The sequence below is a fragment of the Psilocybe cubensis genome, chromosome 9 (genome assembly GCF_017499595.1).
Source record: "Psilocybe cubensis strain MGC-MH-2018 chromosome 9, whole genome shotgun sequence".
NCBI lineage: Eukaryota > Fungi > Basidiomycota > Agaricomycetes > Agaricales > Agrocybaceae > Psilocybe > Psilocybe cubensis.
Window position 1 is genome coordinate 3118068 of NC_063007.1, and position 14925 is coordinate 3132992.

General features: G+C 45.7%; 5 protein-coding genes across 5 annotated transcripts; all 5 read right to left on the reverse strand.

Moving 5' to 3' along the window:
* Positions 1-225: 225 nt before the first annotated feature.
* On the reverse strand, positions 226-1381 carry JR316_0010355 (uncharacterized protein; the record flags this gene model as incomplete). Its single annotated transcript, XM_047896023.1, has 2 exons — positions 226-426; positions 500-1381. The coding sequence occupies 2 exons, from the start codon at positions 1379-1381 to the stop codon at positions 226-228; spliced, it is 1083 nt and encodes a 360-aa protein (XP_047745742.1).
* A 1647-nt stretch (positions 1382-3028) lies between these two features.
* Positions 3029-5002, reverse strand: JR316_0010356 (uncharacterized protein; the record flags this gene model as incomplete). Its single annotated transcript, XM_047896024.1, has 2 exons — positions 3029-4842; positions 4885-5002. The coding sequence occupies 2 exons, from the start codon at positions 5000-5002 to the stop codon at positions 3029-3031; spliced, it is 1932 nt and encodes a 643-aa protein (XP_047745743.1).
* A 401-nt stretch (positions 5003-5403) lies between these two features.
* Positions 5404-6559, reverse strand: JR316_0010357 (uncharacterized protein; the record flags this gene model as incomplete). Its single annotated transcript, XM_047896025.1, has 2 exons — positions 5404-5604; positions 5678-6559. 2 exons carry the CDS (start codon positions 6557-6559, stop codon positions 5404-5406), a joined length of 1083 nt encoding a protein of 360 aa, XP_047745744.1.
* A 2540-nt stretch (positions 6560-9099) lies between these two features.
* On the reverse strand, positions 9100-9726 carry JR316_0010358 (uncharacterized protein; the record flags this gene model as incomplete). Its single annotated transcript, XM_047896026.1, has 2 exons — positions 9100-9618; positions 9643-9726. The coding sequence occupies 2 exons, from the start codon at positions 9724-9726 to the stop codon at positions 9100-9102; spliced, it is 603 nt and encodes a 200-aa protein (XP_047745745.1).
* Positions 9727-13173: 3447 nt separating this feature from the next.
* JR316_0010359 (uncharacterized protein) lies at positions 13174-14332 on the reverse strand (the record flags this gene model as incomplete). The annotated part of the gene is made up of 2 exons (XM_047896027.1): positions 13174-13377; positions 13451-14332. 2 exons carry the CDS (start codon positions 14330-14332, stop codon positions 13174-13176), a joined length of 1086 nt encoding a protein of 361 aa, XP_047745746.1.
* Between the last annotated feature and the right edge of the window lie 593 nt (positions 14333-14925).

Below are 14925 nucleotides of genomic sequence, written 5' to 3' on the forward strand. Positions count from 1 at the left end.
AATTGAGTCCGAGTGACAAATCATTTGCTATATCTACAGGGACCACCACACCAGGACTACAGTGTACACTACTACGATACTGGCCAGCCAACAAGAATGAGATCGGCGTATGTAAGTGTACAAAAGAAACTGCGTCTGTTTTAGTCATGGTGAGTATATCGTCAGGAATAGAGTTGGGGAAGGCGGGTCTTACCGACGTAAAAGGTACTACATTAGACCGCGCGTCTAGGCTCTTGCCTTTCCCTTTCCCTTTGGATCGTTCTTGACGGGAGCTCTCCCCTTCCCTTTCTTCTTGTTGTCGACCTTGTTGGAAGCCTTGGTTTGGGGCTTCTTCTGCGAAGGCGTCGACGAGGGTTTGAATTTCGAAGGGCCAGCTTTCTTGGCCTGAGGTTGAGGAGCCTTGGACGAATTCTGGCCAGACAAAGTCTGGGTAATTAGAATAGTAATTAGTATCCAGAATTATGGGTGAAGGGTTACGAGAACTTGCCTTCTTGCCCACAGATCCAAGGTTGAGCTTCTTGAGACGTGCATTCAAGCCCTTATCAATAAGGGATTGAATCGATGGACCTGGTTTGGTCGCATCGGCCATCTCGACATCGGCTGTTGCCGCAGTCGACCGCTTTTTCTCAATCTTGATTGCCAAAGCGCGGTGGCGCAAGTTGACAATCTGTTTGATATGAGAGAAGATGGCTGGCAAAATGGTTTGCAATGCGCTGCATTCAGCCTTCTTCTGCGGTGACACTACCCAATCTGTTATTCGACGAACTCCCTTGTTGTCTGTAGAGAAAACGGGGAGCTTATAGCTGGATTTGCGATCATCGTAAGTTGTCTTAACGATGAGGGCAGCAGCTTCATAACAGTTATTGAGTGCGCATTTATCATCCCAAAAGGCCAGTTCGTCCTTTTTCGCCTGAATGGCGCCGTCGTTGATTGCCTTTTGGAAGACATCACGAGCGGTGGAGAACGTAGAGGAAACTCGAAGAGCTTCCGCTGACCCGGCATCCGCGAATTCCTTCGTAAGTTGGAACTCGGGAGCCTTCACCCGAAGGCGATTGGGGGTGTTGCCTGCGCTAACGGCAAGTTCAAGGCGCTCGAGGCTAGCCTTGACTGTTTCCCTCTTATCGCACCACGATGCGAGGTTGAGGAGAAACTCCCTAAGGGCAGCACGATAGTCAAAAAAGACGCAGTCTACAATCTGGTCAATGGAGCGGCACTCAGCTATTTTCTTGATGACGACAGTGGCCAACTCGTCGATGAGGGCGTTGTGGCGGCCAGCTTCGTCGTTGACGCCAAAAACTGTGTTGTTGACGACAGCCTGGGTGAGTGCGTCCAGGGTGGGGGACATGGCACGAGAGAAGGCAGCAGAGTAAGTGGAAGACATAGTAGCTGTTGGGTAATAGCAAAGTCGTTGGGTTTAGGGGGGGAGCGAGCACCGAGCGAAGCGAGGTGCGAGCGACTTGTTTAAACTGTGAGTTAAATGGAAAGAAGGCCAGAGGGCTGTTGATTGTTATCAGCAGCCAGCCCTTTCGTCTTTATAGACTCTTCAGTGGCTATTCTTAGAAGGAATGTTCTGGAACATCCGATGACAGCGCGTGAAGTGATGCTGCGCAGCTGTCATGTATCTTACCGACTATCACAAATCTGTCAATGTTTATTGTCAAGTTAGACAGATCTCTGATGAACAGAGTGTCACGGGTCGATGTGGCACATGGTAACCTGTCAAAAGTGGATCCAACACTTTTGTTCTTTGACATCGTGGGTTATTGACTGTGATGTGAATCACATGGATATAAAATACTCTGGTTACGTGGCTCCGAGTAACCGTGACATGGGAATATTCTCATGTCAAGAGTATAAATAGCTTACCTGGGTCCTTACCTAACAATCAATTGATTGATTGTTGTGAATCTTAATTGGACAGTTCATGATCCGGTCCATCAAAAATGTTTCCACGGTACTAAGGAACTTTTCCCGAGGTACTAAGTAACTTTTCCCATGTACTAAATTAGATCCGGCCCTTCACAATCACATGCCTTTCGGAAGTTCACACGCCTACCTTACTTCCTACTAAGGTTAGACTTAGTTAGCTTAGGGTTGGGGTTAGGTTAGGGCTTAGGGTTTAGGGTTTAGGGTTTAGGGTTTAGGGTTTAGGGTTTAGGGTTTAGGGTTTAGGGTTTAGGGGGGGAGCGAGCACCGAGCGAAGCGAGGTGCGAGCGACTAGTTTAAACTGGGAGTTAAATGGAAAGTAGCCAGAGGGCTGTTGGGGGATCCCAACAACCAGCCCTTTCGTCTTTATAGACTCTTCAGTGGCTATTCTTAGAAGGAATGTTCTAGACATCCGATGACAGCGCGTGAAGTGATGCTGCGCAGCTGTCATGTATCTTACCGACTATCACAAATCTGTCAATGTTTATTGTCAAGTTAGACAGGTCTCTGATGAACAGAGTGTCACGGGTCGATGTGGCACATGGTAACCTGTCAAAAGTGGATCCAACACTTTTGTTCTTTGACATCGTGGGTTATTGACTGTGATGTGAATCACATGGATATAGATTACTCTGGTTACGTGGCTCCGAGTAACCGCGACATGGGAATATTCACATGTCTAGAGTATAAATAACTTACCTGGGTCCTTACCTAACAATCAAACAATAGAATGATTGATTGTTGTGAATCTTAATTGGACAGTTCATGATCCGGTCCATCAAAAATGTTTCCACGGTACTAAGGAACTTTTCCCGAAGTACTAAGTAACTTTTCCCATGTACTAAATTAGATCCGGCCCTTCACAATCACATGCCGTTCGGAAGTTCACACGCCTACCTTACTTCCTACTAAGGTTAGACTTAGTTAGCTTAGGGTTGGGGTTAGGTTAGGGTTTAGGGTTTAGGGTTTAGGGTTTAGGTTTAGGTTTAGCTATTCAATCCAATGTGTTGCTTGTAAGTAGATGTTTGTTACTTTATAGCAAGGAATACTTACGGTTAGGGTTTTTTTCTAATGCTTTACGCCTTAAGCGCTAGTATTCTTTTCATCGGTTGTAAGATTTGGATATTCTGCCAAATTCTGGATGTTCCCTCTCTTGTGAGATTGAACGTCTATGAAGTATTATCTCGTTATCACTTTCGATACTTATCTGCTCAGCAGCTTCAACTAAAGCAGAATGATAAGTTTCATTAACGTTTTGAGTTTCGGGAACAACACCACCTTTTTCAGCGATGTCTTCATCCAGTTTACGAAAGACTGTTTTCTTCCACACATTTGCAAGGTCGAAAAGATTAGTATTGCGTTTTCGCGATACTATCCAACGACTTCCGAGTAGTCCTATCTTCCTCAAATCCGGTACGAACTCAGTTTCTCCGTCCACGAGGATCTGTGTGAACAGCTCCGGGCGAACATCATCGAGGTCGTGAACGTAATTTGGATCTGGTTTGATAAGGGGTCTGGACGAGTCTGCACTATACAAACCTTTCTCGGCATGTTCATACCATGCCGACCAGTACTCGGTAACAGTTTTTCCAAGTTCAGCAGCTGAAAACCAATTCCATACCTGATCAAATCTGGTTTTAAGTACAAGAATGGATTCGTCGTGCTCTGCGACTCGTAAAGCGAATCGCTTTTCCCAACGTTCTTGTATATTCTTCTTACACCAAGATATGACTAGGTTTTCGGGATAACCGCGCATCAAATAGAGAGCGTTAAGGTCTCTAATTGCTCCGATGTAGATTTCCTTGGTACTACATAGCACGGCTAACCTGGATAACTCTCCAATGTAGACGCCACGTTTGACGTCCAAAGGATGATGTGATACCCATGGAACTCGTTCTCGGTTGTTTCCTGTCTTGACAAAAGGCTTCCAATGAAGTTTTCCAGACTCCTTGAATATGAAAGCATCGAGAAATTGACATCCCGACGAGGAAACAGCCCATTCGATAACACAACCATCGAACTTTATTGTTTCTTTAATAAGATTAAGTGCAAGTGCTTCGGACTCGGCGTAAACAATTGCGAAACAATCGTCGATGTACCTTCCATAGAAGGCCACGTTTGGGTGGTCTAAGATTTTTGACTTTATTTCAAAATGGGCTCCAAAGAGGTTAGCAAGGTCCGGAGAATCCGCGACGCCCATTGCGAGGCCATTTTTTTGTCTAAAATATCTAGACCCATGTTGTGTTATCAATTGCGTATTGCCAATCTCGATAGCACGTTTAAAGATGCCCAATTTAACCAAGTTATTCTCTAACGAATTTGGATTAATATGGGCTAATGCAGTGTTTTCTTCCGAAGCGTTGAGTAACCATTCCTCGTACATACTACAAACGATTTCGATGCACAAGTCCAACGGAATATTGGGATAGAAAGCAACTACATCTCCAGTGACAAAATACCATTGTCTTTTGGAGTCTATACGCAATTGGCTTAATCTCGTAAAGAGATCCTTCGTTCCGTGTATGATTGAAGGAGTCGATTTAATAATCGGCTTAAGCTCTTTTGATACAAACTTGGCTGCAGGATTAAATACTACAGAGTGACACGGAATTATGGGCCTAAATCCAGTAGGTTTCTTGTGGATTTTAGGTATACCATGAAATTGAGGATACTTGAACGATGATCCGTCTTCCGGTACATTCGATAGAAAGAATCGAGACAACCCAAGTTCAAATAGAAACAGATGTTCATCTTCGACAGTACGTGCGAGCGTTTGCATCTGAATCATTTTGCTCTTCATAACTTCTTGCGCAACTTCGAATTCTAACTCTTCGTAATTACGTTCATCTTCAAGAAGATTGAGCTCATTCCTTAATATCCAGTCGCGTTCAGACACCGCGAGGCCAAGATTCTTATCTGTCATCGTAATAACATAGTTGTTATCGATAAGAAACTTACGGATCTTGTCCCTTTTAGGAGAGAACGCGTGCTTTCGCATCTCCGTAAGGGCTTCTTCCGGGATACTTGCGATCGTGCGTTGCACGTACCGACGTCCCATCGAAAGGCCAAGTTCCATATATTGCGGTAATACAGGAGGTTTCTCTTTCTTTTTTGAGCTTACTCCATAATCTGGATCAAAAGGTTTATTCATGCCTTCCTTAAACAAAAAATAGATACGCCATCTTATTCTTCGTTGGAAATCATTCCATGCTTGCATGATCAGACTTTTAGAAGGCAGAGTGAAAAACATATAATTAAGTCCGAGAGAGAGATCGTTTGCTACATCAACAGGGACAGAAACACCAGGACTACAATGTACACTACTACGATACTGGCCAGCCAACAAGAATGATATTGGAGTATGTAAGTGTACGAAAGAAACTGCGTCTGTTTTAGTCATGGTGAGTATATCGTCAGGAATAGAGTTGGGGAAGGCGGGTCTCACCGACGTAAAAGGTACTACATTAGACCGCGCATCTAGGCTCTTGCCTTTCCCTTTCCCTTTGGATCGTTCTTGACGGGAGCTCTCCCCTTCCCTTTCTTCTTGTTGTCGACCTTGTTGGAAGCCTTGGTTTGAGGCTTGCGTTGCGAAGGCGTCGACGACGACTTGGGTTTCGAAGGGCCAGCTTTCTTGGCCTGAGGTTGAGGAGCCTTGGATGAATTCTGGCCAGACAAAGTCTGGGTAATTAGAGTAGTAATTAGTATCCAGAATTATGGGTGAAGGGTTACGAAAACTTGCCTTCTTGCCCACAGATCCAAGGTTGAGCTTCTTGAGACGTGCATTCAAGCCCTTATCAATAAGGGATTGAATCGACGGACCTGGTTTGGTCGCGTCGGCCATCTCGACATCGGCTGTTGCCGCAGTCGTCCGCTTTTTCTCAATCTTAATTGCCAAAGCGCGGTGGCGCATGTTGACAATTTGTTTGATGTGAGAAAAGATCGCCGGCAGTATGGTTTGCAGCGCACTGCATTCGGCTTTCTTTTGCGGAGACACTACCCACTCTGCTATACGTCGAACTCCCTTGTTATCTGTAGAGAAAACAGGGAGCTTGTAGCTGGATTTGCGATCATCGTAAGTTGCCTTAACGATGAGGGCAGCAGCTTCGTAGCAAGAGTTGAGTGCGCATTTATCATCCCAAAAAGTCAGCTCGTCCTTTTTCGCCTGAATGGCGCCGTCGTTAATTGCCTTTTGGAAGGCGTCACGAGCGGTAGAGAACGTAGTGGAGACTCGAAGAGCCTCCGCTGACCCGGCATTCGCGAATTCCTTCGTAAGTTGGAACTCGGGTGCCTTCACCTTAAGGCGATTGGGCGTGTTGCCTGCGCTAACGGCAGATTCAAGGCGCTCGAGGCTAGCCTTGACTGTTTCCCTCTTATCGCACCACGATGCGAGGTTGAGGAGAAACTCCCTAAGGGCAGCACGATAGTCAAAAAAGACGCAGTCTATGACTTGGTCAACGGAGCGGCACTCAGCTATTTTTTTGATGACCACAGTGGCCAGCTCGTCGATCAGAGCGTTATGGCGGCCTGCTTCATCGTTGACGCCGAAAACGGTGTTGTTGACGACGGCCTGGGTGAGTGCGTCCAGGGTGGGGGACATGGCACGAGAGAAAGCAGCAGAGTATTGAGATGACATAGTGGCTGATGGATAATAGCAAAGTCGTTGGGTTTAGGGGGGGAGCGAGCACCGAGCGAAGCGAGGTGCGAGCGACTAGTTTAAACTGGGAGTTAAATGGAAAGTAGCCAGCGGCTCGTGATTTTTTACGGGCGTGGACCAGTGCAAGCAATGGGCGCTACCGTACAGGCAAACGATCACTACATACCGCTCATGACAAAAGAGCAGGCTATTGCCTATTAAGTCCTTTACCAAGGGACACTCTCATGCCATTGGACATGGCAGGCTAATACCCTTTAAGCCCTTTACCAAGGGGCGCCACATCAGCCATTACAGCCACAGGTTCATTTCCGGCGACGAACTATTTGTCCATCCTTGTGTTAACTCCCTTTACTAAGGGGAGGCCGGGTCACCCGCGTTTTAAGCGGTTCTGGACTTCGGGCCGTCCTCGTAAGCAGCGAGGCGCGGTTTAGATACCAGATGTGGGTTTCCCCACTCCCAAGACTATATCTTAAGATCCGAAGACCCCACTACCACCTAGTCGTTGAACGCTTCCGTCGGCGTGACCGTTACGGATTCGCTGCTGATTATCCATTCCAGCTTTCGCTGAATCTTGGGGATTGTTACCATACCCGGTCGCCACCGGTGCCTAGGCTGTTTCCAGCGGTCGGCGGTACCCACAAGCTTTAGGACGTCCCAGCAATTCGGTAGTGTCGCCGGCTGCAACCGACTTGCCAGGAGCGTATCCAGCAGAGCTGGTCCTGACAACCCCCAGTGTACTCTCACCTGATGTCCATACCCATTGAAGAACTGCGCGCCCTCGAATTACAAAGTCATCATAGCTGGATATCCCCGCAGCTAGACTAAAACGAGTTTGTATGACCTCCGTAACCCAACATAGAAGGCGTGAGCGAGTGAAAGAAAAAGGGCCCCGCTTGCCGTGAGGCAGCCAACATGTCGATGAAACGTCCCCGAGTCAAGGGCAAGATCAGTGACGAAAGGGCTCCCGGATGAGTTGGGAAGGCACAAGCGGCAGGAGTTTGGGAGAGGACGAGTACTTGAGGGCTGTTGGGGGATCCCAACAACCAGCCCTTTCGTCTTTATAGACTCTTCAGTGGCTATTCTTAGAAGGAATGTTCTAGACATCCGATGACAGCGCGTGAAGTGATGCTGCGCAGCTGTCATGTATCTTACCGACTATCACAAATCTGTCAATGTTTATTGTCAAGTTAGACAGGTCTCTGATGAACAGAGTGTCACGGGTCGATGTGGCACATGGTAACCTGTCAAAAGTGGATCCAACACTTTTGTTCTTTGACATCGTGGGTTATTGACTGTGATGTGAATCACATGGATATAGATTACTCTGGTTACGTGGCTCCGAGTAACCGCGACATGGGAATATTCACATGTCTAGAGTATAAATAACTTACCTGGGTCCTTACCTAACAATCAAACAATAGAATGATTGATTGTTGTGAATCTTAATTGGACAGTTCATGATCCGGTCCATCAAAAATGTTTCCACGGTACTAAGGAACTTTTCCCGAAGTACTAAGTAACTTTTCCCATGTACTAAATTAGATCCGGCCCTTCACAATCACATGCCGTTCGGAAGTTCACACGCCTACCTTACTTCCTACTAAGGTTAGACTTAGTTAGCTTAGGGTTGGGGTTAGGTTAGGGTTTAGGGTTTAGGGTTTAGGGTTTAGGTTTAGGGGGGGAGCGAGCACCGAGCGAAGCGAGGTGCGAGCGACTTGTTTAAACTGTGAGTTAAATGGAAAGAAGGCCAGAGGGCTGTTGATTGTTATCAGCAGCCAGCCCTTTCGTCTTTATAGACTCTTCAGTGGCTATTCTTAGAAGGAATGTTCTGGAACATCCGATGACAGCGCGTGAAGTGATGCTGCGCAGCTGTCATGTATCTTACCGACTATCACAAATCTGTCAATGTTTATTGTCAAGTTAGACAGATCTCTGATGAACAGAGTGTCACGGGTCGATGTGGCACATGGTAACCTGTCAAAAGTGGATCCAACACTTTTGTTCTTTGACATCGTGGGTTATTGACTGTGATGTGAATCACATGGATATAAAATACTCTGGTTACGTGGCTCCGAGTAACCGTGACATGGGAATATTCTCATGTCAAGAGTATAAATAGCTTACCTGGGTCCTTACCTAACAATCAATTGATTGATTGTTGTGAATCTTAATTGGACAGTTCATGATCCGGTCCATCAAAAATGTTTCCACGGTACTAAGGAACTTTTCCCGAGGTACTAAGTAACTTTTCCCATGTACTAAATTAGATCCGGCCCTTCACAATCACATGCCTTTCGGAAGTTCACACGCCTACCTTACTTCCTACTAAGGTTAGACTTAGTTAGCTTAGGGTTGGGGTTAGGTTAGGGCTTAGGGTTTAGGGTTTAGGGTTTAGGTTTAGGTTTAGCTATTTAATCCAATGTGTTGCTTGTAAGTAGATGTTTGTTACTTTGTAGCAAGGAATACTTACGGTTAGGGTTTTTTTCTAATGCTTTACGCCTTACGCGCTAGTATTCTTTTCATCGGTTGTAAGATTTGGATATTCTGCCGAATTCTGGATGTTCCCTCTCTTGTGAGATTGAACGTCTATGAAGTATTATCTCGTTATCACTTTCGATACTTATCTGTTCAGCAGCTTCAACTAAAGCAGAATGATAAGTTTCATTAACGTTTTGAGTTTCGGGAACAACACCACCTTTTTCAGCGATGTCTTCATCCAGTTTACGAAAGACTGTTTTCTTCCACACATTTGCAAGGTCGAAAAGATTAGTATTGCGTTTTCGCGATACTATCCAACGACTTCCGAGTAGTCCTATCTTCCTCAAATCCGGTACGAACTCAGTTTCTCCGTCCACGAGGATCTGTGTGAACAGCTCCGGGCGAACATCATCGAGGTCGTGAACGTAATTTGGATCTGGTTTGATAAGGGGTCTGGACGAGTCTGCACTATACAAACCTTTCTCGGCATGTTCATACCATGCCGACCAGTACTCGGTAACAGTTTTTCCAAGTTCAGCAGCTGAAAACCAATTCCATACCTGATCAAATCTGGTTTTAAGTACAAGAATGGATTCGTCGTGCTCTGCGACTCGTAAAGCGAATCGCTTTTCCCAACGTTCTTGTATATTCTTCTTACACCAAGACATGACTAGGTTTTCGGGATAACCGCGCATCAAATAGAGAGCGTTAAGGTCTCTAATTGCTCCGATGTAGATTTCCTTGGTACTACATAGCACGGCTAACCTGGATAACTCTCCAATGTAGACGCCACGTTTGACGTCCAAAGGATGATGTGATACCCATGGAACTCGGGTTAGGGTTTAGGGTTTAGGGTTTAGGGTTTAGGGTTTAGGGTTTAGGGTTTAGGGGGGGAGCGAGCACCGAGCGAAGCGAGGTGCGAGCGACTAGTTTAAACTGTGAGTTTGAAATAGAAAGAAGGCCAGAGGGCTGTTGGGGGATCCCAACAACCAGCCCTTTCGTCTTTATAGACTCTTCAGTGGCTATTCTTAGAAGGAATGTTCTAGACATCCGATGACAGCGCGTGAAGTGATGCTGCGCAGCTGTCATGTATCTTACCGACTATCACAAATCTGTCAATGTTTATTGTCAAGTTAGACAGGTCTCTGATGAACAGAGTGTCACGGGTCGATGTGGCACATGGTAACCTGTCAAAAGTGGATCCAACACTTTTGTTCTTTGACATCGTGGGTTATTGACTGTGATGTGAATCACATGGATATAGATTACTCTGGTTACGTGGCTCCGAGTAACCGCGACATGGGAATATTCACATGTCTAGAGTATAAATAGCTTACCTGGGTCCTTACCTAACAATCAAACAATAGAATGATTGATTGTTGTGAATCTTAATTGGACAGTTCATGATCCGGTCCATCAAAAATGTTTCCACGGTACTAAGGAACTTTTCCCGAAGTACTAAGTAACTTTTCCCATGTACTAAATTAGATCCGGCCCTTCACAATCACATGCCGTTCGGAAGTTCACACGCCTACCTTACTTCCTACTAAGGTTAGACTTAGTTAGCTTAGGGTTGGGGTTAGGTTAGGGTTTAGGGTTTAGGGTTTAGGGTTTAGGTTTAGGTTTAGCTATTTAATCCAATGTGTTGCTTGTAAGTAGATGTTTGTTACTTTGTAGCAAGGAATACTTACGGTTAGGGTTTTTTTCTAATGCTTTACGCCTTACGCGCTAGTATTCTTTTCATCGGTTGTAAGATTTGGATATTCTGCCGAATTCTGGATGTTCCCTCTCTTGTGAGATTGAACGTCTATGAAGTATTATCTCGTTATCACTTTCGATACTTATCTGTTCAGCAGCTTCAACTAAAGCAGAATGATAAGTTTCATTAACGTTTTGAGTTTCGGGAACAACACCACCTTTTTCAGCGATGTTTTCATCCAGTTTACGAAAGACTGTTTTCTTCCACACATTTGCAAGGTCGAAAAGATTAGTATTGCGTTTTCGCGATACTATCCAACGACTTCCGAGTAGTCCTATCTTCCTCAAATCCGGTACGAACTCAGTTTCTCCGTCCACGAGGATCTGTGTGAACAGCTCCGGGCGAACATCATCGAGGTCGTGAACGTAATTTGGATCTGGTTTGATAAGGGGTCTGGACGAGTCTGCACTATACAAACCTTTCTCGGCATGTTCATACCATGCCGACCAGTACTCGGTAACAGTCTTTCCAAGTTCAGCAGCTGAAAACCAATTCCATACCTGATCAAATCTGGTTTTAAGTACAAGAATGGATTCGTCGTGCTCTGCGACTCGTAAAGCGAATCGCTTTTCCCAACGTTCTTGTATATTCTTCTTACACCAAGACATGACTAGGTTTTCGGGATAACCGCGCATCAAATAGAGAGCGTTAAGGTCTCTAATTGCTCCGATGTAGATTTCCTTGGTACTACATAGCACGGCTAACCTGGATAACTCTCCAATGTAGACGCCACGTTTGACGTCCAAAGGATGATGTGATACCCATGGAACTCGTTCTCGGTTGTTTCCTGTCTTGACAAATGGCTTCCAATGAAGTTTTCCAGACTCCTTGAATATGAAAGCATCGAGAAATTGACATCCCGACGAGGAAACAGCCCATTCGATAACACAACCATCGAACTTTATTGTTTCTTTAATAAGATTAAGTGCAAGTGCTTCGGACTCGGCGTAAACAATTGCGAAACAATCGTCGATGTACCTTCCATAGAAGGCCACGTTTGGGTGGTCTAAGATTTTTGACTTTATTTCAAAATGGGCTCCAAAGAGGTTAGCAAGGTCCGGAGAATCCGCGACGCCCATTGCGAGGCCATTTTTTTGTCTAAAATATCTAGACCCATGTTGTGTTATCAATTGCGTATTGCCAATCTCGATAGCACGTTTAAAGATGCCCAATTTAACCAAGTTATTCTCTAACGAATTTGGATTAATATGGGCTAATGCAGTGTTCTCTTCCGAAGCGTTGAGTAACCATTCCTCGTACATATTACAAACGATTTCGATGCACAAGTCCAACGGAATATTGGGATAGAAAGCAACTACATCCCCGGTGACAAAATACCATTGTCGTTTGGGGTCTATACGCAATTGGCTTAATCTCGTAAAGAGATCCTTCGTTCCGTGAATGATTGAAGGAGTCGATTTAATAATCGGCTTAAGCTCTTTTGATACAAACTTGGCTGCAGGATTAAATACTACAGAGTGACACGGAATTATGGGCCTAAATCCAGTAGGTTTCTTGTGGATTTTAGGTATACCATGAAATTGAGGATACTTGAACGATGATCCGTCTTCCGGTACATTCGATAGAAAGAATCGAGACAACCCAAGTTCAAATAGAAACAGATGTTCATCTTCGACGGTACGTGCGAGAGTTTGCATCTGAATCATTTTGCTCTTCATAACTTCTTGCGCAACTTCGAATTCTAACTCTTCGTAGTTGCGTTCATCTTCAAGAAGATTGAGCTCATTCCTTAATATCCAGTCGCGTTCAGACACCGCGAGGCCAAGATTCTTATCTGTCATCGTAATAACATAGTTGTTATCGAAAAGAAACTTTTGGATCTTGTCCCTTTTAGGAGAGAACGCGTGCTTTCGCATCTCTTTAAGGGCTTCTTCCGGGATACTTGCGATCGTTTTAATAACGTACCGACGTCCCATTGAAAGGCCAAGTTCCATAAATTGCGGTAACATTGGAGGTTTCTCTTTCTTTTTAGAGCTTACTCCATAGTCTGGATCGAAAGGTTTATTCATGCCTTCTTTAAACAAAAAATAGATACGCCATCTTATTCTTCGTTGAAAATCATTCCATGCTTGCATGATCAGATTTTTAGAAGGCAGTGTAAAAAACATATAATTGAGTCCAAGAGATAAATCATTTGCTACATCAACAGGGACCGAAACACCAGGACTACAGTGTACACTAGATCTATACTGGCCAGCCAATAAGAATGAAATCGGGGTATTGAGGTGTACAAAAGAAACTGCGTCTGTTTTAGTCATGGTGAGTATATCGTCAGGAATAGAGTTGGGGAAGGCGGGTCTCACCGACGTAAATGATGCTACAGTAGACCGCGCGTCTAGGCTCTTGCCTTTCCCTTTCCCTTTGGATCGTTGTTCTTGACGGGAGCTCTCCCCTTCCCTTTCTTCTTGTTGTCGACCTTGTTGGAAGCCTTGGTTTGAGGCTTCCTCTGCGAAGGCGTCGACGACGACTTGGGTTTCGAAGGGCCAGCTTTCCTGGCCTGAGGTTGAGGAGCCTTGGACGAATTCTGGCCAGACAAAGTCTGGGTAATTAGAGTAATAATTAGTGTCCAGAATTATGGGTGAAGGGTTACGAAAACTTGCCTTCTTGCCCACAGATCCAAGGTTGAGCTTTTTGAGACGTGCATTCAAGCCCTTATCAATAAGGGATTGAATCGATGGACCTGGTTTGGTCGCATCGGCCATCTCGACATCGGCTGTTGCCGCAGTCGTCCGCTTTTTCTCAATCTTAATTGCCAAGGCGCGGTGGCGCATGTTGACAATCTGTTTGATATGAGAAAAGATCGCCGGCAGTATAGTTTGCAGCGCACTGCATTCGGCTTTCTTTTGCGGAGACACTACCCACTCTGCTATACGTCGAACTCCCTTGTTGTCTGTAGAGAAAACAGGGAGCTTGTAGCTGGATTTGCGATCATCGTAAGTTGCCTTAACGATGAGGGCAGCAGCTTCGTAGCAAGAGTTGAGCGCGCATTTATCATCCCAAAAAGCCAGCTCGTCCTTTTTCGCCTGAACGGCGCCGTCGTTAATTGCCTTTTGGAAGGCATCACGAGCGGAAGAGAACGTAGTGGAGACTCGAAGAGCCTCCGCTGACCCGGCATCCGCGAATTCCTTCGTAAGTTGGAACTCGGGTGCCTTCACCTTAAGGCGATTGGGCGTGTTGCCTGCGCTAACGGCAGATTCAAGGCGCTCGAGGCTAGCCTTGACTGTTTCCCTCTTGTCGCACCACGATGCGAGGTTGAGGAGAAACTCCCTGAGGGCAGCACGATAGTCAAAAAAGACGCAGTCTATGACTTGGTCAACGGAGCGGCACTCAGCTATTTTTTTGATGACCACAGTGGCCAGCTCGTCGATAAGAGCGTTATGGCGGCCTGCTTCATCGTTGACGCCGAAGACAGTGTTGTTGACGACGGCCTGGGTGAGTGCGTCCAGGGTAGGGGACATGGCACGAGAGAATGCAGCAGAGTATTGGGATGACATGGTAACTGATGGGTGATAGCAAAGTCGTTGGGTTTAGGGGGGGAGCGAGCACCGAGCGAAGCGAGGTGCGAGCGACTAGTTTAAACTGTGAGTTTGAAATAGAAAGAAGGCCAGCGGCTCGTGATTTTTTACGGGCGTGGACCAGTGCAAGCAATGGGCGCTACCGTACAGGCAAACGATCACTACATACCGCTCATGACAAAAGAACAGGCTATTGCCTATTAAGTCCTTTACCAAGGGACACTCTCATGCCATTGGACATGGCAGGCTAATACCCTTTAAGCCCTTTACCAAGGGGCGCCACATCAGCCATTACAGCCACAGGTTCATTTCCGGCGACGAACTATTTGGGTTTAGGGTTTAGGGTTTAGGGTTTAGGGTTTAGGGTTTAGGGTTTAGGGTTTAGGGTTTAGGGTTTAGGGTTTAGGGTTTAGGGTTTAGGGTTTAGGGTTTAGGGTTTAGGGTTTAGGGTTTAGGGTTTAGGGTTTAGGGTTTAGGGTTTAGGGTTTAGGGTTTAGGGTTTAGGGTTTAGGGTTTAGGGTTTAGGGTTTAGGGTTTAGGGTTAGGGTTTAGGGTTTAGGGTTTAGGGTTTA